The sequence below is a fragment of the Rhamphochromis sp. 'chilingali' genome (assembly GCF_963969265.1).
Source record: "Rhamphochromis sp. 'chilingali' genome assembly, chromosome: 10".
NCBI lineage: Eukaryota > Metazoa > Chordata > Actinopteri > Cichliformes > Cichlidae > Rhamphochromis > Rhamphochromis sp. 'chilingali'.
This window is the reverse complement of record NC_137937.1, coordinates 12,177,577-12,201,735: the sequence shown is the minus strand read 5'-3', so window position 1 is coordinate 12,201,735 and position 24,159 is coordinate 12,177,577. Positions and strand designations below refer to the sequence as shown.

Genomic DNA, 24,159 nt, shown 5'->3' with positions numbered 1-24,159 from the left:
GTGATGAAATCGTATGGTCAAGCTTGTTCTTTTTACTGAAATTGTTCTGTCAACATACATGTGATAGTTTGTGTGGGGTACGGTTTTAACCCTGTGAAAGTGTGTCACATGTACTCCCGGAGACACCTGCTGTAACGAGAGCTACCACAAAATAGGGTTGAGTACTTTGCCAGATGTTTATATGTTTACGTGTCTGTGGTTTCTGTTTATAGTAGCGTGTAAAAGCCTTTATTCACCGCTCACTTTTTCATATTTTGTTATGAAAATAGGAAAGATGTGTAGGATTTATTGAAACATGAAAATATGCGTGGAAAGTATATGACGCAAAGAGAGTTTGTACAACTCGAACAAGCTTGAGGTACAAGTGGTATGACCACATTTATTCTTCAACATAGCCTGAACTCTTTTAGGCAGGCTTTCTACTTTAAGTAGTCTTCAGCAATAGTTCTCCAGGCTTCTTGAAGGGACAGTAAAAGCTCTTCTGTTGTGTTAAAATGATTTTGCATTGCTCTCCGGTTTCCTCCAATTTTTAAAAGGCACACTGCTGGGATATGCCGAACTTTTACTTAAGTTTTTTGTGCAAAAAACTTAATTTTATGTTTGACAAACTGGATGCTGGTAACAAACTGACTAAATATGTTCTTAAAATTGGTTCTTCGCTAAGTTGTAGGTATGACACAATACTGGTTCATCCATTGAGTTAAGTTCCTGGTTTATGCTTGAGTGATTCATAGGTCTGTGCTAAGTAGCGGGAGTGAAAAAGCAGCAAATTGAAAGACCCTCAGAAAGTCATGAGAGCTATTGCTCAACAGTACTTTAATAAAAAGAAATACAAGAAAGTCTGGGTTGGAAGGAAAAAATACAAAAATGAGAGTGGCTCAAAACTTTTGCACAGCGCTCTAAGTAACGCAGTCAAGCTGACAGTAAAATGATGGCCCTGACATCAGAGATGAGGGTGGTCTGAGACCTCATTGGTGTCACCGCTGATGTAATCTCATCACAACATGTCCTTTAGTTTGTCCTGTTTTTGCCACACTAACATAAATCAACTATTGCTGTAAAATTTGCTGGCATGAACAACACGACTGCTGAAACTGAGAACTGCCTCCTTTCTCTTTTTTTTCCAAATTACCACAAGAACCAAAATGAAGCCAGCTATTGGATTTCAACCTTGGTGTCGAACCTTTTTAAATGATGGAGAATCTGAACTCAGCTGCTCACCAGCATAAATCAAGATCCCTCCCCTCATCATCGTCGCTTAATACACACAGTATTTTTTATGGATATTTTTACAGTCCGGCTCTCTTCGAGCATTAAAACATCTGGACTAATTAGGTGGCATGCTAAAACTTTATTAAAAGGTTTTGGCAGAGTTGGTGAATGGGTGGCGGTTAAGGTTTAGGTTACAGCCAGCATGATTCATGTCAGCCAAGCTCAGGATGGCTGTTTTATTTTATTTTACTTCATGGTGGGTTTGAACAGGGAAGGGGGCTCTCTGTGGGGATGTCTGTTTGCCTCACCAGATTCTTATCCAGGGCTATAATGGCAAAAGATGATCCGTCTTATACTCCTCTCAAGTAGATCCTCTGGAGGCTTCCTTTCTCCCCTTTCTGAAGCCCCTGTCAGGAGATCAGAAGGGGGAGTGGGGAGGGGAACGTGGCTGACTTAACTGGTAGATACGTTGTATGGTCAGCAGCACTTGGTCTATTCTTCCAGATAACTTATAGCTGAGTACACTTCTCCAGTTTCTGTCTCCATCTTTCAGACCCATAGACTGAATCTTATTGAAATAAGGTAAACAGGAAGTAAGATCTCAGCTCTCTTTTGTGTCTTTTATAGACTTTGGGAGGGTGTCAGAAATGCAGTGTTGGGGAGTAACGGAATACATGTACCGCCGTTACGTATTTAAAATACAAAATATGAGTAACTGTATTCCGTTACAGTTACCGTTTAAAAAGGTGGTATTTACAATACAGTTACTTTGTTGAAATAAATGGATTACACGGCGGTACTTTCCTGTTTCATATTGTGGCGGGTCAGGACTGTTTGGGTTTGACAGCTACGTTCTGTTGTTCCAGGTGGCAGCGTTACGGTTGCCATGGTTACAGGGTGACGCTCTTTCTCTGCGTGTTTCCTGGGTGAGAGAGTGGCCTTTTGTTGTTGTTGTGCTAAGCTAATAGGCAGAATGCTACATGCTCTAAAGAATGTAGCCTCATGGGCAGTGTAGTCCGTGCTGCAGGGAGAATGCACTGCCATACCCGTTATGTGTCTGTGAGCGCGAGGAGGGAGAAAAAGGCGAGTGGAAAACTACGAGTTATCATCGAGCAGAAACAGGAGCTGGAAGCATGTAAATATAATAATAACCACTGCAGCCAAGAAGAGTGCCTGACGAGCCCAGCTGTAAGTAAGCTATTAAGACTCAACTGTACGCTGTGTTCGTGTTTTCCTCCGAAACAATACCGTATTTCCCGGACTACAAAGCGCACCTGAATATTAGCCGCACAAGCTAAAATCAGGGGAAAATCCTGTTTTGTACATACATTAGCCTCACCTGACCAAAAGCCGCAGGTGTTTCAATGTTGACTTATCATATGTAAGAGAATATGCACAAAGGGAATTGTCAGGAAAGAGATGGCTGTTTGGAGACACACCCCTTTTATTAATATTTTGAAAAACAAGTTATGGGTACATATTTGCACATGTAGTACATAACAGTAACCTACAGCACACCAGAAAAATAGATTCGGACTACCTTTTAGGCTCAGGTGCAGTGACACAGCTTTAACAAGAAGAAAAGTCAGTCATTCACCACCATCTTTCTCTTCTTCCTGCGCACTAAAACCACCAAAGTCCTCTCCTCCAGTGTCGGATACAAACAGGCTCAGGATGGCTTCGTCATCCACTCTCCGCTTCTCTCCTTCGTTGTCACTTTCAAAACCAAAGAAATCCTCATTGTCAGTGTCGGAGTCCTCCTCTCCATCATGCAGCAGTCCAGCCCTTCAAAATCCGTTGCTGATCGTGGATGTTTTCACACTTTTCCACGCTGTCAGAATCCACCGGTGGAGTTGGGCATAACTTGCTTTTCGCAAGTTTATCGCCGCTCATCATCCACGCCTCCCGCTGAACGCGTAGCGCTACTTTGAAGTTTGTTTTTCTCGCTACTTCGTACGGCACTACGTTGCCTGCCTTCCGTTTTCAAAGTCAGAAGGAAGTGGCTGTGTCCACATGCTGCATATTGGTGTCATAAAGTGTGGGCGGATTAATTATCCTGACTGGTACATTTAGCCTCTTCCACATATGGGTAGAATGCACAGTTTGAATAGCAGTCCCCCTTTGGTTGCATTTACACTTTGCTTTTCCATTTATGATTTCTGCTTTTCTTTCTATAAACTGGTTAGCTTCTTTCTGAATGCCAAAATGCTCCACAGTAGTTTCCTTAAGTCCTCTGGTTCTGTAGTGTAATCACAAGTAAAGCTTGGTCACCTGCCAAGATGACTAGTAGGTTAAAGAACTTCCTCTGTTCCAGTATTTGTCTGGTGTTGTTTTTCCACATGTTCATGTCATTATTTCTCTCTTTTCTGTCTGTCTCTGTCTCTCTCTTTTTTTAGTCAATGGATGTTCAAGCTACACACCAGGCATTGGCTCTGTTTACAAGCTGTTTTGGTAACTCTTTGATTAACTAGACCCTGGGGTGCTAATAGCTATTACAGTAAATAGGACAGTTAATGCTGTCCCTGTTGGAGAGCTAGAGAAGGACAGCTGATCTAATGCACACTGTCTAACCTCACAGCAGAAACCTGTGAGCCGCAGGTCTTCCTTGAAGTCCAGGGCCCTATTTTAAGCATTAACTGTCATCTTTGTTTACACGCACGTTACAGCAACAGCTGGAGGAGGAGGCCGCAAAGCCCCATGAGCCAGAGCGACCCATCTCGCCACCACCAAGTGAGGCCAAGCACCGCAGCCTGGTGCAGATCATCTACGATGAGAACAGGGTCAGTGGAATACACACACACACACACACACACACACACACACACACACACACACACACACACACACACACACACACACACACACACACACACACACACACACCTTGCATTTGAAATAGTTTCACTTCATTTTGACTATATTTATCAGCACAAGTAAATAATAGTGGAGGAGGGCAACCGTTTCCTCATGTTTGGGTGGTTTTTGGCTGGTGCACGATAAGCCCCTAAATTAAGTTGTGCTGTCCTCTGAACATTCTCTGATGTGTGATGTATGCTAATTTTGAGATGAGAAGCTGCTCAGAGTTTGAAAATAGTTTCTGTAAGCTAATCTAAATTGCACAGCAGGTGTAGCTTTAAAGAAACCGCATAACATACAAGTAGTCTATAGTACTTTTGTGATTTTCATTAATACACTTACACCATAATCAAAGTGTGTGTTGCTCATGGTGGGTTTATACAGTCTGCAAGAATGTTTCTTTTTCTTTTCATTGTGATCTGTCGTTTTTAAATACCTTATTTGATTAAATTCTTGAAAAAAAGCCCAACCCTAAATTGTGTAACAGAGACGGTGAGTGTCACAGATGCGTCTCATACCTGTTCTCTAGTCTTTAATGTCAGGCAAGGCAGAACGACTTCCTAAAGGTCAGCATAGCAAGTATGATGAATTTACAGGTGTATGCATGCAAAAAAACCCAAACAAACAAAAAACATACACATATCAGGGAATGATACAAATGCACTTGTGTCTTTTATGCAGGTCTGTTTATGCAAATTCTCAATTCTTTCCAAAAAGAAAAATGAAGCAAAAATAAAAAAATTCATTAGAAAATGTGGCCAGTCTTATTTATTTATTTAAAAAGTCCAAATCAAGGCAATAATTATGTGCTGCAGAGAATGTTGTGTACAGAAGTCTATATTTGAAGTGATTCTCTGTGCTCTCGGTCCCTCTAGTGGTTGGAAGGAGGTTTGCACCTCCATTTTTTTTTTATTATTATTTATTTATTTTTTAATAAAGTGGCATTTTAAGAAGGGAAGTCCTCCTTTCATTTCACTGTGCCCCCAGATTCAGGAAAAGAAGCTGGATTTAGGAACAGGTAAACAACTAATTGTTTGCTAACAAAGCAAATTTCAATATTGTCAACATTTCTGGCACATTCAAGGCACCAAAAATGAAGAATTGATCGTAAAGGTGTAAATTTTAACCCTGATTAAATGTCATTCAAAACAAAACAAAAAACCCAGTTCAGGGACACTCCCCCCCCCCCCCCCCCCCATCTTTGCTTGTTTTGAATCATCATGGGCATGTCAGTGTAGGGTCATCCATTCTCTGTGTTATTCAGAGTCCGTGTATGGAGGCTCCAGTAGCACAAAGTGACGTGTTGGTCGTAGCCCATGTCTTTTACAGCTACGTTTTATGTCCTTGCCTTTGGCTAAAGGCGGTATGTCGGACCGTTACACAAAAAACAAACCGACAAATCTTGGTATTGTGTGTCCTGGATCTGGCTGCAGAGCAGAACATTTTTGCGTCATTTGTTTGCCTTCAGGTTTTGTTTTTGTGCAGAAGCTTGGTTTTTAGAGAACAATAATTTTCTGCTAGTTCATGGCCACAAATGGCATTAAAAGCCCTTTTAGGAGAGCTGGGGTTGTCCTTCACAACTATTACTGTCATCAGGCACAGCCGACTCAAAGCATTTCTGGGAAATAGCAGGACATTGCTTAAGAGTTATCTGGATGTGTACAAATCGCTGACTTGTAGCGTTACCTCTGTAACACTTCCCACTTCCCTCTCACTGACTTGGTGTACTTTGGCCTACTGCCGACCCTCCAACTTGCTTTTGCTTCACCCTCCCTTTCTATAAAAAAAAAAAAAGAGCTTTTTTTTTTTCTTTTTAAATTTATTTCTATTTGTTCTCCTTCTCTATGAAGGAGTCTTAGGGCCATGTTAAGAAATTATTCTATGTTTTGAGAATAAAGTCAAAATTTTGCGATTGAAGTCAAAATACTATTTTAGCTAAAATGTAGAGATTCCAGACAGCTTCTATACCCTCTACAAAATGCCTGGTGTTGATGATTTAGTAAAACAGATTGGACAGCTGTCTTATCTTGTGATACAACACGCATCCTTTTTATTGCACAAGGGTGTAACCATTGATATTCTTGCTATTTCATATTTTACAAATCAAGCCAAATTTTTATTTCTGGCTTATTTCCCTTCTGGCCAGGTGCAGCTTTCTGCACCATCTTTTCAGTGTCTTTATACTGTGTTTATGTGCTAAAAGAGAAATTTCCTTGTAACTAAAACGGAAAATGATGTAAGATTTCATGAACTCAACTACACAAGGCATTGTTTAGAGGGTCTTGAAACTGGAATCTCCACATTTCAACTTTTTTCTCAAAAGAGAATTTCACTTTTATTCAAGATAATAATTAAAATATAAAGATGATGATCTTAGAAAAGTGAAATTTAACATAATACAGTAAGATATTAAATGAATCCAGGTATTGTGATCTGAGGCAGTAAAGATATCATGCTGAGAGAAAACAGTTTTTTCTGGCTTGGTTTTAAATACTACATGTGAATGAGTGTAAACTCTACTCAGCCCAGAGGTGATAATACACTTGAAGGTGTACGGTTGCTTCTAGAAACGCCAGGAAATCTTAGAATAACTTGTACAGCCCCATCTTTTTTTGCAGACAACAGTTAACAGTAAATGGCCTGTTCTAGATAGAAATCATTTACGCCTGGCAACATCTGACTCAACGGCTCCTGGAACGTGCGTGCGTGTGTGTGTGTGTGTGTGTGTGTGTGTGTGTGTGTGTGTGTGTGTGTGTGTGTGTGTGTGTGTGTGTGTGTGTGTGTGTGTGTGTGTGTGTGTGTGTATTAATGCACTCAAACTCAAAGCACACAGAGCTGTGGAGGTTAGAGCTTGCGCACTCGAAATTTTTTTTTTTTTTTTTAAAAGCAAATGATATATCCTCAAATGTTTGCTTTTTTTTTTTTTAGAGGTTGCAAAATAACTTGCATCCTTTATGTCCCTCAGCTTTGGTGCTATACCCAATTTCAAACAAAAATAATCACTGGTAGGTGTGTGCTGAACACCACCTTGAGTATGTATTTTAACATGTCGCCACACACAGGTGTGTATTTAAGCATCTGTCTATTATTACTTCAGCCTCCGTGTACCCTTTTGAGCTCATGTCTTTGTGTTGTCATTTGTTCCTGCTACACTCTGCTCAGCTTTCTCATTCAGGGTTACAGCCTCATTTCTGCTGACAGCCCCCCAACTCTGGGGAAGGCTCAGCTCGGTTTCACTCTTCTCATATTTAGAACACGGACACAAAACACAACAGGAAAAAAGATCCTGTGTTACACTGGCTTGTGAAACTTGCATTGAGCTATGCTAAATTCTTTCATTATTCTGTGTTAAGTTTGCCCTCTAGGCTTTATCTTTTCGTACCTGTTTTTTTTATTTTTTTTATTTATTCCCCCCCCCCCCCCCCCCCCCCCCCCCTTATGGGAGTTTCACAGGTTTTGTGATTGTAGTCACATTACACCCCCCCCCACCCCACCCAAAAAACAAAAAAACCCCCCAAAAAAACAAACAAAAAACCACACTATTGTAGTTTTAGTTTGAGCTTATGACCTCCATCCATCCATCTTCATCCGCTTTGTCCGGGGCCGGGTCGCGGGGGCAGCAGCCTAAGCAATGACCTGCTGGAGAAAATAGTTGATTTACAACTGCGCAGCCCTTAAGTCCAGTGTGCTACCACAGGGGAGTGTGATTGAAATAATGGAACCAGCTTCTCCGCTTCGGTTGTGTGATGGGCTATCTGTGGTAGACATGGATCGAGAGAGCAGTTATTAAAAGCATCGTCCCTCCCTCATGAAATAAGCAGAATAGTCTTGTCTGCTCCCCCTCCTCACTCTTTATCTCTGAACATGCCATTTCAAGTATTTTCATCTGAATGTGTGTTTCAAGCGGTTTGAGGTCAGAAATCATGCAGTCTTGTTCTCAAATTCGCTTAAAGTGTCACAGCCAGGAAATGAATATAAATCCTTGAGTCTCCCAATTCCCCTGAGGATGAAAGGCTGCTTTTAATAATTGCTGCTCATTAACTGCTTCTGTAGTGAGCAAGCTCTCTGAGGCAACACTCTGCAGCCTGTTACACCTACTCACTGGTGACGAGCAACAGGAATGAGGAAAAACTCTAATCAGACTGAAGGAAGAATAATAACATCCCGATACAGTATTTGCATTTGAAAGATATGTATGCTGTGCATATGTAAAGCATCAGTGCTTCTGCTTGCATTCATAGTAAGGGGAAATGCACGGTAGTTTTAAAGGTAGGACCTGTGTCATTTGGATTCCCTCTCAGGTGACCTACTTGTCAGCCTGTGTTGACTGAAGCTGAGCTGTGCTGAGCTTCTCTGGGGTCTCACTTTCAAGTCTGTTTGCATGAGTCTTGTATAAACTTAGGAGAAGGTCCCCAAACACCTCCTTTGCTACCTCTACAGTGAAGAAACATGATGGGAGGTGAAGCGTGTAGGCTCCATCACACACCCACCCATTTCTCCCACATGCTCCTCTCCATCCACCACCCTTCTTTGTTTTATACTGCCAATCCTGTCTGTAATAGCCCTTTCCCATTAGTACCTACTTAGGGTTTTCCATTACGTGATAACACCTGATACCATATATGCTTTTTTTGGGTACCTACTTGACCGCGGTTCCAAGCGATCCAGGGCGACTGGAAAATATGACATCGAAAAACTGTGTGCCACCAATTGGCTAGTCAGAGGCATCACACGATGAATCATTAGAGCTTCTGCTTCACGAAAATTGAAACCGCCGGTTTTAAAACCAGGCGACAAGGGAAATGGCTACACGGAAACAACACGGTGGACACGAGTCTGAAAAATGCCGCAGGCCGCCCTAGTTGTCGTGTTCTTGTCGCATACAAATGACGTCACGAGACGTTCGGACGCGTTGCTATAAAGACCCCGCGCCACCTTAGGCGGTACTCGATTGTAATGGAAAACAAGTCGAGACGGGTTGTACCACTTCAAGTCGCGTTGAGGTAGTACTAGTGGAAAAAGAGCTGAAGCCCAGGCAGTTTAGATTGATCATTGAGGAAAATGAACTGAGATGTGAAACGGAGTGTGCAGCGTGCCACCAAGGAGGGGCTGTTTGATTAGGCTTACATAGTGGAATAAAGAAAAGCATGAAAAAGCACTGAGAGGAGCAGTCTGGGCCACTGCTTTCAACATTTGTCTAGTGGAGGGAGCTAAATATAAATGTATGGAGGAGCAGAGCAGCAGAGAGGTCACCCCGAGATGGGGGTGTGTGGGTTTTTTTTGTTTGTTTGTTTGTTTGTTTTTTGTCGTCTCTCCCCCCCCCCCCTCCTTTTTTTCCCTTCTTTTTTTAACTGCCCAGCTTCATGCCCCAAAACCCGTCCTCTTGTTTTATGGTCCCTGGACCAGGAATTTTGTTTTTTAAGGGGTTGATGGCTGTAGGTAGCTCGGAGCTTTCTCTGTCTTTCATCAGATGTCTCTTATTAGATAAGTACCAAAGCCTTGTAGCCCCCACCCCTCCTTGTTCCTTGTGTTTTTTTTCTCTTCTTTTTTTCTGCTCTTTCTCTCCCACTCATTTTTTGTTCCACTCCCACTTGCTTTCCTGCCCGCCTGCTCTTCCTCTCTTACCTCTCTGCTCAGGGGTGGTGAGTAATCTTTTATTTTTTATCTGAGCGAGAGAGAGAGAGAAAGGGGAGAGGGTGCTGAGGCAAGGAGCTGCGGCCCAGCTTCAGTTAAAAGCTCTAATAATAGTCAACGCATCCATCTCTCCATCCAGCCGGCAAGAAGTGGTGTAGCCTTAGTGATCAAGTTAGCATGTTCATTGCGTTGCCGTGGTGATGGCAGAGGTGCAGGCGGCCGGCTAATGTTCTACTTGTGTTTATCTTTGCTCACTAGAAAAAGGCAGAAGAAGCTCACAGGATACTGGAGGGACTGGGACCCAGGGTAGAGCTGGTGAGTAGAGACTTTACTTTATCTCACAAGTCAGTTTTAGCATTTCCCTTTCTTCCCCCCCTGTGTTTTTTCACAAGGTCACATTAGAGGGACAAAGGATGCTTAGGGGAGAGGAACAAGCCTGATCACATCATGACCAAGTTCTTAGGTTAAAAATAATGAAGTGAAAACATTTGTGTGCTATCTTAAAGCTCCATTAGGTGGTATGTTAAATATTTAATTTTAAATAAAATGACTCGCATGTTGCTTGTTCTAGCAGTCGTACTGAAATGAGTACTTCTGCTCCTTTATACATTTCCAGACTACTGTGTTTTTCTTCATCTACATCCTGATATACTATGTGTGGCCATCTGGCTGTCCATACATCTTACTCCCACATGCATAGTAGCACACTGAGTGTGTCCACTTGGCTTTTTAAGTTTTTTTTAAATTTTTTTTTTATTTTTTAATGAGCCTATTCAAGAGCCCACGCAAAATACTATCCCTAGTTTATTTGTTTTATGAGTGAGTTCGCTGGATTGAATTATATCATGTTATCGGTCTTCTGTCAGTCACAGCTTTGTATCAGTCTTGCTAACCTCTTGAAACCCTTAAATAATAAATTTCTAAAAGCTGATATTGCATAGATCCCAAAACTGCAACTTTCATCACGCGCTGAGCAAAATTCACTGAACCAGCAACAAAAGAAGACCGAAATTATATTTCACTTTTAAAAACTGTAACATGAATTCAGCCTTACCTTTGCTTTTTTTTTATACCAAAACTTTAAAAGTCGTGGCTATCTCTCATTTCCTGAAAATCTCCCACAATGCCTCAGACCCTTTCCTGCCAAAACGTTGCCATTTTCCGACAGTTACAGCGATTGAATTTAACAATGGTAAGTGTTGTGCTTTTTGCATTCACTTGTATTTCTCGCCCTGCAATTTCTGGTTGGTGGGGTTGATGTAAACGTTGTGAAAGTTACTGTGATCCTACTGGCTCAAATGATTAAAAGGAGGGGTCAGTCATGCAAATCGGCCAATAGAAGCCAAAGTTACTGCCCCTCAGAATTTTCAGGCCCACAGATTATCCATTACATTCATGGAAGGCCCATTATGCACATGTATGTGGGCAATTCGTCAGAAAATATTCAAATACAAGAAATCTTTAGGCATGTAAAGAAAGTTAATGCTGTTAATACCTAAGAAATTTCAATTTTCACTCACTGTGCCAAATTGCAATACGCCTGGCTATGTCTTCACTAAAACCTCTGCAACTTTTCTCAGTTTCACTCCGCAGCATTGCAGCTATTGCAACTTTCACCATATGGATATTATGCACACATAATATCCATATGGTGATTCATGATTTTCTGGAGTTTTGTATACTGCAGCATATTTTCAAAGGTCTTTTTTTTCATATTTTCTTAAAAATATATAGATTTTTTTCTTCCATCCTCAGTTACTTTGACACCTGTATTTACACCTCTGATAAGGTCTCACAAATTTTAGCTTTGTTTTGATACTAAGATTGTTTATCCAGAGTGTATGCAGAGAAATACTATATTTATTTTGGACATTTTACTTTTGAGCAGTAACCTCAGGAAAAACCCTGTGGTTTAAGGTCATATTTTATTTTATTTTATTTATTTTTTTGCTGTAAGGTGAGAGTCATATTCATGACATGTTGGAAGGAAAAGTGACATATGACCTTTGTTTTATCTGTTATACAGTTGGAAAAAAATGGCTTTCTGTTCATCAGCTTTTTTCCCCTCCATTCCAGCCTCTGTACAACCAGCCATCTGATACCAAGCAGTACCATGAAAACATCAAAATGTGAGTTTGTCATTATATATGCCTACACACTCTTATCACTAAGTCTTTTATACACAAACACTAAAATACAGGTGTAACGTATTGAATATGTTAACTGACATGGGACCTCCTGTGGGATAAATGTCACTTTAGAGCTCTTGATGGACATGTTTTTATATAAATTAATTACAAACGGATGTATTTAAAGATGTACACCGATTTAGCCAAAGCGCTAATCCCACTGACAGATTAAGTTTTTTGTGTCAGTGTTGTGGTTTTTGTGTCTTTTTTTACAATCGCACCTGTCAAGCAATAGAATAAATTAAGCTGCGAGTGAACACGAAGATGGAGGAGAAAAAGGCAGCTTTAAAGATCAAAGTGATTTTGGCAAAGACCGACCACTGAAAGTGGTTCAAAAACTGGTGAATTAGCGATAAGGTCATTGGTAGTCAGTGTGTGTTGATGCACATGGGATTGAAGAACTGCTGCTGTTGACCTCTGTCCTAAATGGTGAACATCGGTGTCAGAACTGGATCCTTCAACAGTGCAGGGTGTTCTCTTCTAAATAATGATTTCTTTTACATCATGTGGATGTTTAGGGCCACTTTTTCCCAAATTAGCGAAGAGATTTGAAGAAGATCTGGTGAAAACAGTGTTCATCTGGGAAAACTGGATTTTGCTTTAACCTACCAAAACATTAGATGCTTTCAGACCAGAAAAATATATACATTGTTCTAATTACCTAATATCCCTTTTTTGTGTCTCTGTGTGTCTGCACTTTAAGAAACAGGGACCGATAGTCTTGCTTCTAGCACAGCACAAACCTTTGACCTACCTAAGTGTATGGTTGGTTTTGATTCAAGAAGTTGATCTTCTTGAATCAAAACTAACCATACACAGCCCTCTGGCAGAAACCTGTGTTTAAAAAAAACAAAAACAAAGAACAAAAGTCAGTTTTATGGTAGGGAGGAAATGCAGTGCAAATTCACTTGTCAAGAGAGATGTAAAAACATTTGCTTGCATTTCCTGTCAGCTTGCAGCCTGTCGTAACCACACACAGCGACACAATGTACTGAGAAATATTATGAAGCTGAATCTGGATTACAAGAAAGTCAAAAGGCCACAGAGACCAAAGCGGAGGAATATAAGTTGCTATGGTTGACTGGTTCCTGTCTTTTGGTGTCGACTGGCATATACTGGTAATGTAGGCACAAAGGATTTGTTATTCAAGCTTTTGGAAACCATCATCAGTGGCACCAGGACCTGCAGTTTGCTGGTAGAGACATCTGTTAAGGGTTAATGACTCCCTTTATACTTGGTAACATATAAAGAAAATAGTTAGTTTTTTTTGTTCAAATTATGTTCAAATTGAGTGCTTTAAACCATGGATGTAGTGTCAATTCATACTTCTCCTTTCCAGATATATTATTATGAAACATAACACACAACTTAAATCATAGTGTTCTCTGTCTTGTTGTTGTAGTTGTTGCCTTACCAGCTGCTAACTGGTTAATATTTCACCCTGCTGATCTCACTGCAAAGGGTCTCCTTTGCAACTTATCGGATATTAAGGATCTGCTGCTAAAGTCCTGGGGAGTCATCCTCCTTGGCAGGTCAGAACTGCTTCAGCAGCACAAGGAAGAGGTGCAGAAGACTCAGGAGCTAGTTTTAATGTTGCGACTGATTGATGTGTAATCAGTGTATACAAGGAATTTGAAACCATGATAGTAAAACGTTAAGAGCAACAACACCTACATAATGTAAATGAGGTCCACACAAGGCAATTCCTGTTATATTCTGTTAATTTAGCCTTTGTTTTTGTTTTTATTATAATTCCAACGATTGAAACTTGGTAACCTTAGCAGCCATTAATCCCTGCATTGGTTTTATATTGCCTCAGTGTGAGAAACTAGCTGCTTTCCACCACATCCCATATTTCAACTATCCTTTACCCACTGGCAGACTACAAACAATGACATTTCAGAGGGGGATGTGAGATAACCTAAGTAGTGAGACTTGATGGAATTAATGTGTGTAACAATAGGGAGGCTAAGGGGTTAAAAAGACAAGCAAACACAAAAAAATGCCTACTGGAATAAGAGAGGAGCAGAAAGTATACAATCCTGTGTGGCACTGCCATGTCTGTCAATATAGCTTATGTCTATCTGTAATCTTTTAAGGACTGTAATTCACAGTGAGACACATCAAACGACTCTGGGAGGGTGTAGTGGCTCGCCTGCACAGTTGGCACTGTAGTTTGGGCAGTGGCGCACCACAAGATGTGTCTGACCTCTTACCCGCACACTGCTGTCTTCACCCCTTTTGATCCCTTCATCGTTTGATCAGTATTATTGCCTCAAAGCAATTAACTGAAAACTGTCTTCACTCTCTTCGTGTTTATGTTATTAAATACCAGTGTGTCGCTTTGAGCCTGCACAATTGACTCCTTTGTTTTGTTAACTGGTTTGATAACCTTGGTATTCATGTTGGGATAGGCGACTAGTAGTATCTCTGTGGAGCTCTGTCTCCATCCTAGTTCATCATCTCAGTGTATCATCACACAGTAGTAGTAGTGTCACAAAGGACATTTACAGATATCCTTTTTGTATGCAGTTTACTGTAACGGCAAATTCTAATTATGAGGTTTGAAAAGTTTTTTGTTTTTTTTTCTTAGTGTGGTGGCACCACTGTAGAACATCTGTCACAATTTTGCATATAATGCGTCTTTCAGCCGTCATGTTTTAGAGGTATAATGCCAAATTACAGTGTTCTCCAATATCTCAGAAATGGCACCGGCTTACAGCAGGACAAAGGAAACCTTTTGTAAGTGTTCAGGGCTGCTAATCTTTCCCTTTGCCATCTGGTGTCTAGAGGACAAAGCCATCTCTGTCCTTAAAGAGCTTAATCTATCAGTCCTGTTTTTGCCATAGTGAGTTAGTTCTCATCCATTATAGGCCACACTGTGTGGACATCTACACTATCTAGCTGGATTTGGCAGCTTTTATCTTTCCTCAACCCTGCTGCAATGCCACAGCTCAACATGTGTCTGTGTTTGTATGTGTGTGTGCGTGGGAGTGTTTTTGTAGGTTGGGGGTTGAGGCTCTGTAGATCTGACTTGGTTTTGGTACTACAGATAAAAAGTTGGGAATGCGAGCAGGGCCATCGTCAGCATTTATATCTCTGCTTACTGAATGCTATCGTGCTATCTTTAAATTTTCACAAGAGTCATACACCCCTGTTAGCCCACTTCCTAGTTTTCCGTCCTTGTCCATGACCTGAAGGACCCTGCGGCTCAGCTGAAGTGACTAATGTAGAATAAGATTACATTAATCAGTGGGGAACGTGACCTTACAAGTGACAGATTAAGTGTCAGGAATAAAACTCTGTCTTGCAGCAAAGAAAGAGACAAACTGAGTGGCTGCCTAAGGAGATTACTGGCCCTGACCTTTATTTGAAGCTCTGTGGCTGGCTGTTCCCAGCACAGACAAGTTTTATAAGTTTGGCTCCCCTCGCTGTCCTTTCCACCCAGAAGCAAGTTTGAGTTTATCGAGGGGTGGCATACAAGGACAGGCATTGTTTGTGTTTATGTGAGTGTGTGAGAGTCTGAGAGAGAGTGTGTGTTTATGTGGTTATTTTTGTATTGAGAAAAGAAGTGCCGCACAGAAGCTCCTGAAATAATAGAAAATGTACCTGAGGATCTTGAGGACATCATAGGCTTGGCTCCATTATGTGAGAGAAATATGATGAAAGCCAGAGCAGTGTCTGACAATGATTGGATCCCCCTCACATGTTCTCACCTTATTCTTTTATTCCCATCCTTCTGCCCTCTGTTTTCTCCTCTTAGAAACCAGGCGATGAGGAAGAAGCTCATCTTATACTTCAAAAGGAGAAATCATGCTCGTAAGCAGTGGGTAAGTATAGAACTTCACATTTTTGACTCTCTGCTGGCCTTAGCCCGTGACAGATGACTAGTATGAAAGTGGGCCAGCTGCTCCTTGAAGTGCGTGGCCATTTTAGGCATACAAAAAAAAAAAGGTTGTGGGTATGATCTGCTGTTGGTACTTGCACTGTGCTCCTGGGAAACAATTGCTCTCAAAACCAACCAAAAAAATAACCCATGTTGTCATCTGAAAGTATAATTTTGAATTCACTGTACACTGTAATGAGCAGTGTACAGGGTTACCCAATGCTCCAGCCTGCCAGGGCCTGAGTAAGACTGAGCTAAAGAGCACGACTATAAATAAAGCTGAGATCAATGGGGTGAGTTCTGATGCTAAAGCCAGGCAGCCATTGTAAAATCAACTGACTTGACAGGAAATCATTATTTTTTACTGACATTTGCGTGTATCCAAAAGTAAAAAATATATGATGAGAAAGTAGCATCTAATCTCTCAGTTGGTGCCAGAGGAACTCTGTCACAGCATATTCTGTATTGTAAGTTGATGTAAGAAAGAAAAAAAAAAATGGTTCAAATGCAGCACCTCATCAGTGTCACGGTGTCCACTCTTCTCAAAGTGAGGAGCTCCTTGTGGGCAAAGTGAAGGGGGACGTTACATTGTAATTTATGAGCCCGTCGAGGGTCGTGTCTCCACCAGGGTTAATGGCCTGCTTTACAGCCTGCCTGTGAGGATGCTGGGAAAACAGTTGGCTGCCGTCTGCCGGAGATTTGACTCGAGGCTAGACTCCTCGTAGAATACCAACACGTCACTTTGCCCCCTCTGAACACACAGGGGTGCATGGTAGGATACACCCAGGAGACGTAATATGAAAAATCATTTTGTTCTTTGAGGGTTGCCGTGTGTTTTAAGGTTTCCTGTCAAATCTTCAGGAAATGCATCTTCTCAAACGTAATACTCCTCCTAGTTCAAATCCAATATGGCGTAAGGATCATATTTAAATAGATCCACATTAGACTGAGCTCGTTTTGTTTCTGTGATCCTTCAGGAACAGAAGTTTTGCCAGCGCTATGACCAGCTAATGGAGGCTTGGGAGAAGAAGGTGGAGCGCATTGAAAACAACCCACGGCGCAGAGCCAAGGAAAGCAAGGTGCGGGAGTACTACGAGAAACAGTTCCCAGAGATCCGCAAGCAAAGAGAGCTGCAGGAGCGAATGCAGAGGTGGGATGATTTGTTTTCCCTACCGGCACAACAGACACTGTTAATGTAACAGACTCAATCAGTTTGATTTGTTGCCTTATTACTGCTGCTCTTGTAAAGCGTTAACGTGGATTTGTTTCATCATGTGATGTAGGTAGCTCACTGCCAGCAGTGTGTGGGTAGATTTGAATGAACGGGTCTTCTTTTTTTCTTTTTGTAGCCGTGTTGGGCAGCGAGGGGGTGGGCTGACCTCATCTGCAGCTCGCAGTGAACATGAAGTCTCTGAAATCATTGATGGAATATCAGAGCATGAGGTAAGCTCTTCTCTTAAAGTGGCTTAGCCCCTAGACTTGGTCTTCATGTGCATCTTGTATTTGTAAGTTCTTCCCAGTCAAGTTGGGAGAAATGTGATTATGCCTTAATATGTAAATCTGTATATGTGAGCGTTCACCTATTTCGTATTAAATATGTGAAGTTTGTGAGCTTAAAAATTGTCTATATGTTAATTGCTGCTGGTTTAAAGGTAAGTGCAGCTCAGGCCAAATATTGATGTGTAGCATTTTAGCTTCACTGCACTTTGGATGTTTTTTATTGCTCTTTTTTTTTTTTTTTTTTTTTTTTTTTTTGGTGACGCCTGCAGTTACTGGTGGCAGTATTGATACCAGTTTAATGCTGCACCTCACACAGTTATAGGTGTACAAAGAGAAAAAAGGACCAGAAAATCTGTCAGTAATTGGCCTTTCCCATCATCATGCTGAACAATCATCTTTTTTTTGGTTTTGTTTGTTTTTTGAAAGACACAACGTGAGTCTTTGAACAAAAACTTGCTGTAAAAGTGAAAGCTGGTTACCTTGCTAAGAAGTCAGAGGTGTGCTGTTGCCTGCAGCACTTCATCTGAACAGATCACTAGCAGTTCCTCCTTGTTTCCTTACTCTCTGTCATAATTCAAACCGATTCACTGACAGAGCAGTGCCAGAGCTGCTGACATAAACAATGCATTTGCTCTGACTTCAATATAAGTCAACTTGTGTTTTGTTAGGTGAATTTAAATGTGAAAATACTACAGTGGGAAATGTTTGGTTTGCTTCGGCTATGATAGTCTTGTCATCAGCTTTCCAGTGACTGGAGGGTTGCATGTCTAATCGACTGACAATAAATAATCGCAACATTGTCAGGAATAAATACATCTTTAGAGTCCTGACTTCAGTTCAGGAGATGAAGCTTGTAGTGAGGAAGAGGATGACGCTTTATCCAGATGCCAGGCGCGCTGTCTTTCTTTGTATTTTCACTTTTTTGGCAGGCATGAATAAAAATTTGCCTTCATGGCACTTTTCTCCTCTACCTTTGGTGTACTTTGTATGTGACCAGTCTCTAGCCACATGGATAAATGCAGTTAAGCAGAATGACAATGTAGATTTAATCCTCGCCTATTTTTTTTAATTTTTTTAATTTTTTTACATTTCTTAGCATATAACCCTTTCAAAAATATGCCTCAGTTCACATTTCATTCCAGTAATTCAGTAACCAACATTTAAACATCCTCTGTGCAAAAATTTATGTTTCTAAAGTGAAACAGTGGAAAAATTACAGCACTGTCAATACATGAATATCCAGACGCTGTACAAAAATGTCCACTTTCGGCACACAATTGGACACCATACCATTGGAATTTTTTTTTTTATGTATTAAAGAGCAGAAATTAATTAATTTTATTAACAGGCCTAAAAATGCTTTTTTAAAAAATATTTTTGAAGAATTAACCACACATTTACATGGTAATGGCCCTTTTCTGCAGTGCGCATAGAGCGTTTGATTGGCCTCTGGGGCTGTAACTTTGGTTTCCTTTGGTCAATTTGCATGATTGGCCCCTCTTTTTAACCGTTTGAGCCAACAGGATCACAGTAACAATGTCACGTTGACATCACTTCAACCAATCTAGAAGATAACCAGCCTTTCTTTAGCCTGATACATGAAGTCTGAAGAAATTCTTGTTTGGTTTTGTTTGTTTAGCAGACTTCTGCGCATTTACGTAACTGCTCGTTTAATCATGGCTTGTTTTCGGTGTGTTTGGCGGTTATAGAAATGGTTTATATGACATTTTTGCTGAGATTCAGAGCTTTCTGTGGATACCACACATGTCTGGACTTACATTTCTCACCTGTGTTATAACCAATTAAATGTGATCTCCTCCTTTTTGCCCCGGCACCGGGGGCGTGGGGCTTAAGTGGTTAAAAAAATGACCAACTATACTTTTGAGGCCACCACAACCCAGAAGCTAGCACAGCTGCTTTCAGCTGGAATGCTCTCAAAGGCTTTAGGAGTTTCTGGCAGTTTCTACTGGCTCTCTCACTGGTAGTCTTACCTCCTTTCTCTTTGCTTTATGTGCTGTGTAATCTGTACAGTTGACCCATAGCCTTAGCTTCAGTAATCATAGTTCTTGCCCGTTACACTCTGTGTAATTGTTCTGCGATGAATCTAAACCTTCAGGCAGAGAATGGGGAACTTTAGCATGGACTTCAAAATCACAGCTAAGTAACTGCCTGGAGATTTACAGGTTTTGGGAAGAGTTTTAGTATTAAAAATATTTTGACATTCAAGTGTTGTGGGGCATTTAAAGTACAAAAGCTAATAATTACTCCAGTTGAAATGAAATTCAGTTCTCAAAGTGTGTTTTCAAATTGAAAATATAGTCACTGAAAATATCACAGACCAGTCACATGCAAAGTACACCAAAGGTAGAGGAGAAAAGTGCCAAGAATGCAAATTTTAATTAATGTCTGCACCTTCAGACTCACGATATGAAGGATCACACCTATGTTTTATCATCTGAGACAGGATCCCCCTCACCAAAGAAGTGAAAACACAAAGGAAAGACACAACGTGACTGGCATATAGATAAAACGTCATCCTCCTCCTCATCACAAGCTTCATCTACTAAACTGAAGTCTGGACTCTAACACACAAAAATATGCACAAAAGCTCGTACTTATTCCTGACAGTGTCATGATTACTTATTGTCAGTCGATTAGACTGCAAACCTTCAGTCTTTGGAAAGCTGACAACAAGACAGTGCTTTTCATTTACAAACCAGTCCTGAGGTTTTGGTTCTTTGTTACGTTGCAAATAATTGAGTGATGGGAAATAAGTCTGTGAAGGAGAGCTGCTATTAGACCTAGCATAACAGAGCCTGTTGAGTCACCAAATCACACTGAAATTCTGTGCTTGTTTTCCAAATGCTTCAAACATCATGTGCTACCACACAACTTTTTAAGAGAGTGCATGTCTGTATTAGCACTAGGCTGTATGTCTCTCTGGAGACCAGCCCCCTCACTCCAGGATGTTGATTTCTCTGTCTTGTGTGGGTTTGTGGCACGCGTGGACACTAGAACACAGAGAAGCAAATGCGACAGCTGGCAGTCATCCCTCCTATGCTGTTTGACGCTGAGCAGCAACGCATCAAGTTCATCAACATGAATGGGTTGATGGGTGACCCCATGAAGGTGTACAAGGACCGGCAGGTTATGAATATGTGGAGCGATCAAGAGAAGGACACGTTCAGAGAGAAGTAAGCTCCTTTCCTTTGATAATAACACTGCTAGAAACAGAAGCTGTTGGACACCCACAGCACAGCATATGACCAGACTGTTGGTTTTCCTTCATCTTTACAGGTTTATTCTGTTTTCAGATGCTGTATTAACTTTCAGTTCAGCTCTTACGTTCATAAAATTTCCTGAGATTTGCTTTTTATATAACATGGCGAACTGCGTCTTTTACTCCCTGTGAAACATGTGTGACTGAGAAAGGGTCAGGGAGTTGTTAGTAAGGAAGTGACTCTTCCTCTTTCGTGAGAATTGAGAAGAGGCGGTTCAGGCAGCCAAATCAAACCCGTGCTGTAAAATCGTCAACTTTAAAGTTTGGCCCCACATAAACTTCAGCTTCTTCTTCTAACAATTCTGATCTAAAAGAAATACTAAGTAACCGGTTTTATTTATTTATTGAAATATTTATTTATGTAATAGATTTTAGATTTAAAGCAGGGTTTTTGTTTTTCTCCTTTTTTCTGTTCTTTTTGTTTTATTTTTTTTAGGTAAGCTGAGTCATAAATTCTCATTTTCTTTCTGTGTGATCGCTGATGTCATCCCACCCCCAGGCACTCTCTTCGTGGTATTTTGTGACTTTCCAGAAATTACCATTATTTTGGATTCATTCTGTTGCCTTTGTTGTGCTTCCACAGGTTCATCCAGCACCCCAAAAACTTCGGTCTGATTGCGTCTTTTCTAGAGAGAAAGGTATACTTTTTTTCTCCCTCTTCACTCCTTTGTTTTTGTGTCATTCCCTTTTTTCAAGGCATAAGAAATGACATTTGTTTCATGTTTCAGACGGTGGCAGAGTGTGTGCTCTTTTACTACCTGACCAAAAAGAATGAGAACTACAAGAACATTGTGCGAAGGAACTACCGACGCAGAGGAAGAAGCCAGGTATTTTCATCTTTGAGGCTTACACTTCTGATAGATTCTCTGCATTGTGATTGAGTTGAGATAAGATTGTTTTTGTGTAGAGCACATGGGGTACTTTATGTGTAAATATGGCACACTGAAAGACTTAAGTCCCTTTAAAATCAACTCAGAATGAGGCTGATAATGTCTGTTGTAAACACAATCATCATCTCACCATGTTAAACCATTTTTCTGTAGTAGGGTGACGTTATTCCTGCTCCAAATGAACTCTGTTATAATGTATCTAACCGCAGGTGCTAACTTCATGGTGGCACTAATGAAATGGCACATGTAGGGCGACCTTTTCGTATGTTTATGAGCAAACTATGTCATCTTTCCTGAAGAAACTGCTCATTACCAGGCACTTTGCGACCATATCTCTTGATTAGCAGCTAGCATTTACAGCTCACTGTCACAGAGGGAGGTATCTGCAGAGGAGGAACAGAAAGTGCATTGCTATACATCAGGATTGCTCCAAATGGTAACAGATTATTTTTGGGGAGAGGAGAAAATATAATAGGAAATGACTTAATATAAATGTTAATGTCTTTCCAGCTTCACAGAGTCCAATCTTTTTCTAAGTATTGTAGTGTTGTGTTGAGATCATTATTAATTTCACAGAGCGGGAGAGGACATTAGGGATGCTGTGCAAATGGAGAAAAAAGAATTAGCTTCTCTGTGTGAAAGGTGCATTTTTAAATTTACTCTTCTCCCTCCCTAACAACAAATGCTAAGTAAGATTTTGCCAATTGTTGTTTGGTTGTCAGGAGCTACTGAAAATATGTCTATTACAGAGATACACATTGTTTACATGGTTTGGGTGAGCATTTGCTCAGAATGATACTGCAAATACCTCAAAAAGAGAATATGAGATCTTAATTCTTGATGAAGAGCCGACTGATCATTGTTAAGCAGTATTTATGGTTTTAGGTCGAGCTGCGTGTCAGTGCTGTGAACTCTAACCATAAAAGCCCAGACAGGCAGGAAACTGCTGAGGAAGTGGTTCTGGGTGCTTCAGGAGCAAGAAATGTGCTACTGTAATTTCGGAACTTTCGCATCCTCTTTGGTTTTGCCTATGCTAAAATTGAAGCTGCGTAAATCTTCATTTAGGTAAAGTGAGATGCATTTAAAAAACAATAAAAGAAAGCAAGGTTTTAGAAATGAGGAAGAGTGGAATTTCTTTTTTTTTTTTTTGGTTTCATATTCTATGTTTAAAAAAACAAGAAAAAAACACCACCACAAAGGCCAGCCTGACACCGTCGGCTAGGAAGTCTCAGACTTGGGTTCTGCCACCAAAATTGCTAAGTCATTCGCTGTTTGGAAGCAAGCAGAACATGCATGAAATCGGAGAAGATAAATTGTGGTTAGTAATGCTAGAAAGATACTGGAGTAACCTACTCAAGTAAAGCTGTTAACCACCGACTGCTTCTTTTTATATTAATCTGATGGGCAGGATGCACAGGATTTTGACAAAATCTGAATGCCTCTGCGTTTGCACACTGAAGCGTGTGCGTCAAAGATGTGCAAATTGCAGGAGATTTTTGGGTTGTTTGTTTTTGCCAAACTACTTGGGATTATCTTTGTAATACGGCACCTCATTGTTGTGTTTTTTCCTCACAGCACGGTCAGCAGCAGCAGCAGCAGCAGCAGCAACAACAAGTGAACCGGAACAGCCAGGAAGACAAGGAGAAGGAGGAGAAAGAGAAGGAGGCAGAGCGGGATGAAGAGAAAAATGACACTGAAGACAAGGAAGATGGAATGAAGTGAGTTGCCATTAATTTAAAAAAAAAAAAAAAAAGAAGTCAAAACTATCCAAGCAAGCTTTTAGCACTGGGAGCTTTAAATTTGAGAGCACACTGACAGCTCAAAGAAAAGATGGAGTTGAGTGGGTGAACCCATACAGCTGGAGTAATTTTTCTTACTTGATCTTTTTCTCCAAGTCGCAATTTTTCGAATTGTTCCATGTCAGGATGCAGGAAATGGAGTTGGGGTAATTTTTGGCTATTGGGAGTTGATCTGGAAATGCAATCATTCTGTAACCCTTGAGCTCTTTCTCCCTCACCTCCAGCCAGACTTTCCACCTACAGCAATTTTGAGCTTCCATTTGCTCTCCCTAGTAGAGCAGCTGTTTTCCTGTTTACGTTCATCCCTTTGCAAATAGCACAAAGTCTCATTTTTAAAACTCTGTGCTTATTTTGTTAGTCTGAGTTGTTTTTGGTGAGGAAAATAAGCCGTGTAATTAACCTAGCTGGGTGCAGTGTTGAAGGAGGGGGTGTTTTTAGGCACGGTGCCACTGAATGAGGCAGAAACGGTAGGAATTTCATTGCATTCTGTTGCCTGAAAATTATTAGATAAATCCATCCCTCTGCGTGTGTATTTAGGCACTATATTATGTTGTCAGCTGAGAGTGTACACTCTAGCAGTTTCAAGCAATGGTAGGTCATATTTGCAGATGTGTCAGACTGCAGGAGGATGATGATGATGAAGCGTTGCCGGGTGCCCGCCTGCTCTGAGGCGAGGCCAGGGGACTCCGTGACTCCCAGCACACCCCGCTGCCTGCCTGTCACCCCTGGCACAGCTGGCTTGCCTATATTTAGTGTGCCACCAGCTCCCCTCAGCAAGATTAATGGAGCTGGGGGAAGATGAATGGAGGAGCAGAAGGTTCAAATTCAGTGGCTGTCTCCTGGCATGCCATTGTGCAGACACTCAATAAATTATCCTGGAAATAAAAAGAATGGAAAAAGCAGCGTCTGCATA

General features: G+C 40.9%; 1 protein-coding gene across 4 annotated transcripts in view; it reads left to right on the top strand.

Annotated features, from left to right (window-relative positions):
• The window catches only part of ncor2 (nuclear receptor corepressor 2), a 91,622-nt gene that overhangs the window by 33,688 nt on the left and 33,775 nt on the right, over window positions 1-24,159 (top strand). For all 4 annotated transcript variants that reach the window (XM_080894457.1, XM_080894456.1, XM_080894455.1 and 1 more), the window contains exons 6-15: window positions 3,879-3,992; window positions 9,961-10,017; window positions 11,779-11,831; window positions 15,655-15,721; window positions 16,755-16,927; window positions 17,127-17,220; window positions 20,293-20,471; window positions 21,141-21,195; window positions 21,286-21,384; window positions 23,023-23,165. In XM_080894457.1, coding sequence (XP_080750583.1) covers window positions 3,879-3,992; window positions 9,961-10,017; window positions 11,779-11,831; window positions 15,655-15,721; window positions 16,755-16,927; window positions 17,127-17,220; window positions 20,293-20,471; window positions 21,141-21,195; window positions 21,286-21,384; window positions 23,023-23,165 — 1,034 coding nt within the window. The remainder of the gene's footprint in view (window positions 1-3,878; window positions 3,993-9,960; window positions 10,018-11,778; window positions 11,832-15,654; window positions 15,722-16,754; window positions 16,928-17,126; window positions 17,221-20,292; window positions 20,472-21,140; window positions 21,196-21,285; window positions 21,385-23,022; window positions 23,166-24,159) is intronic.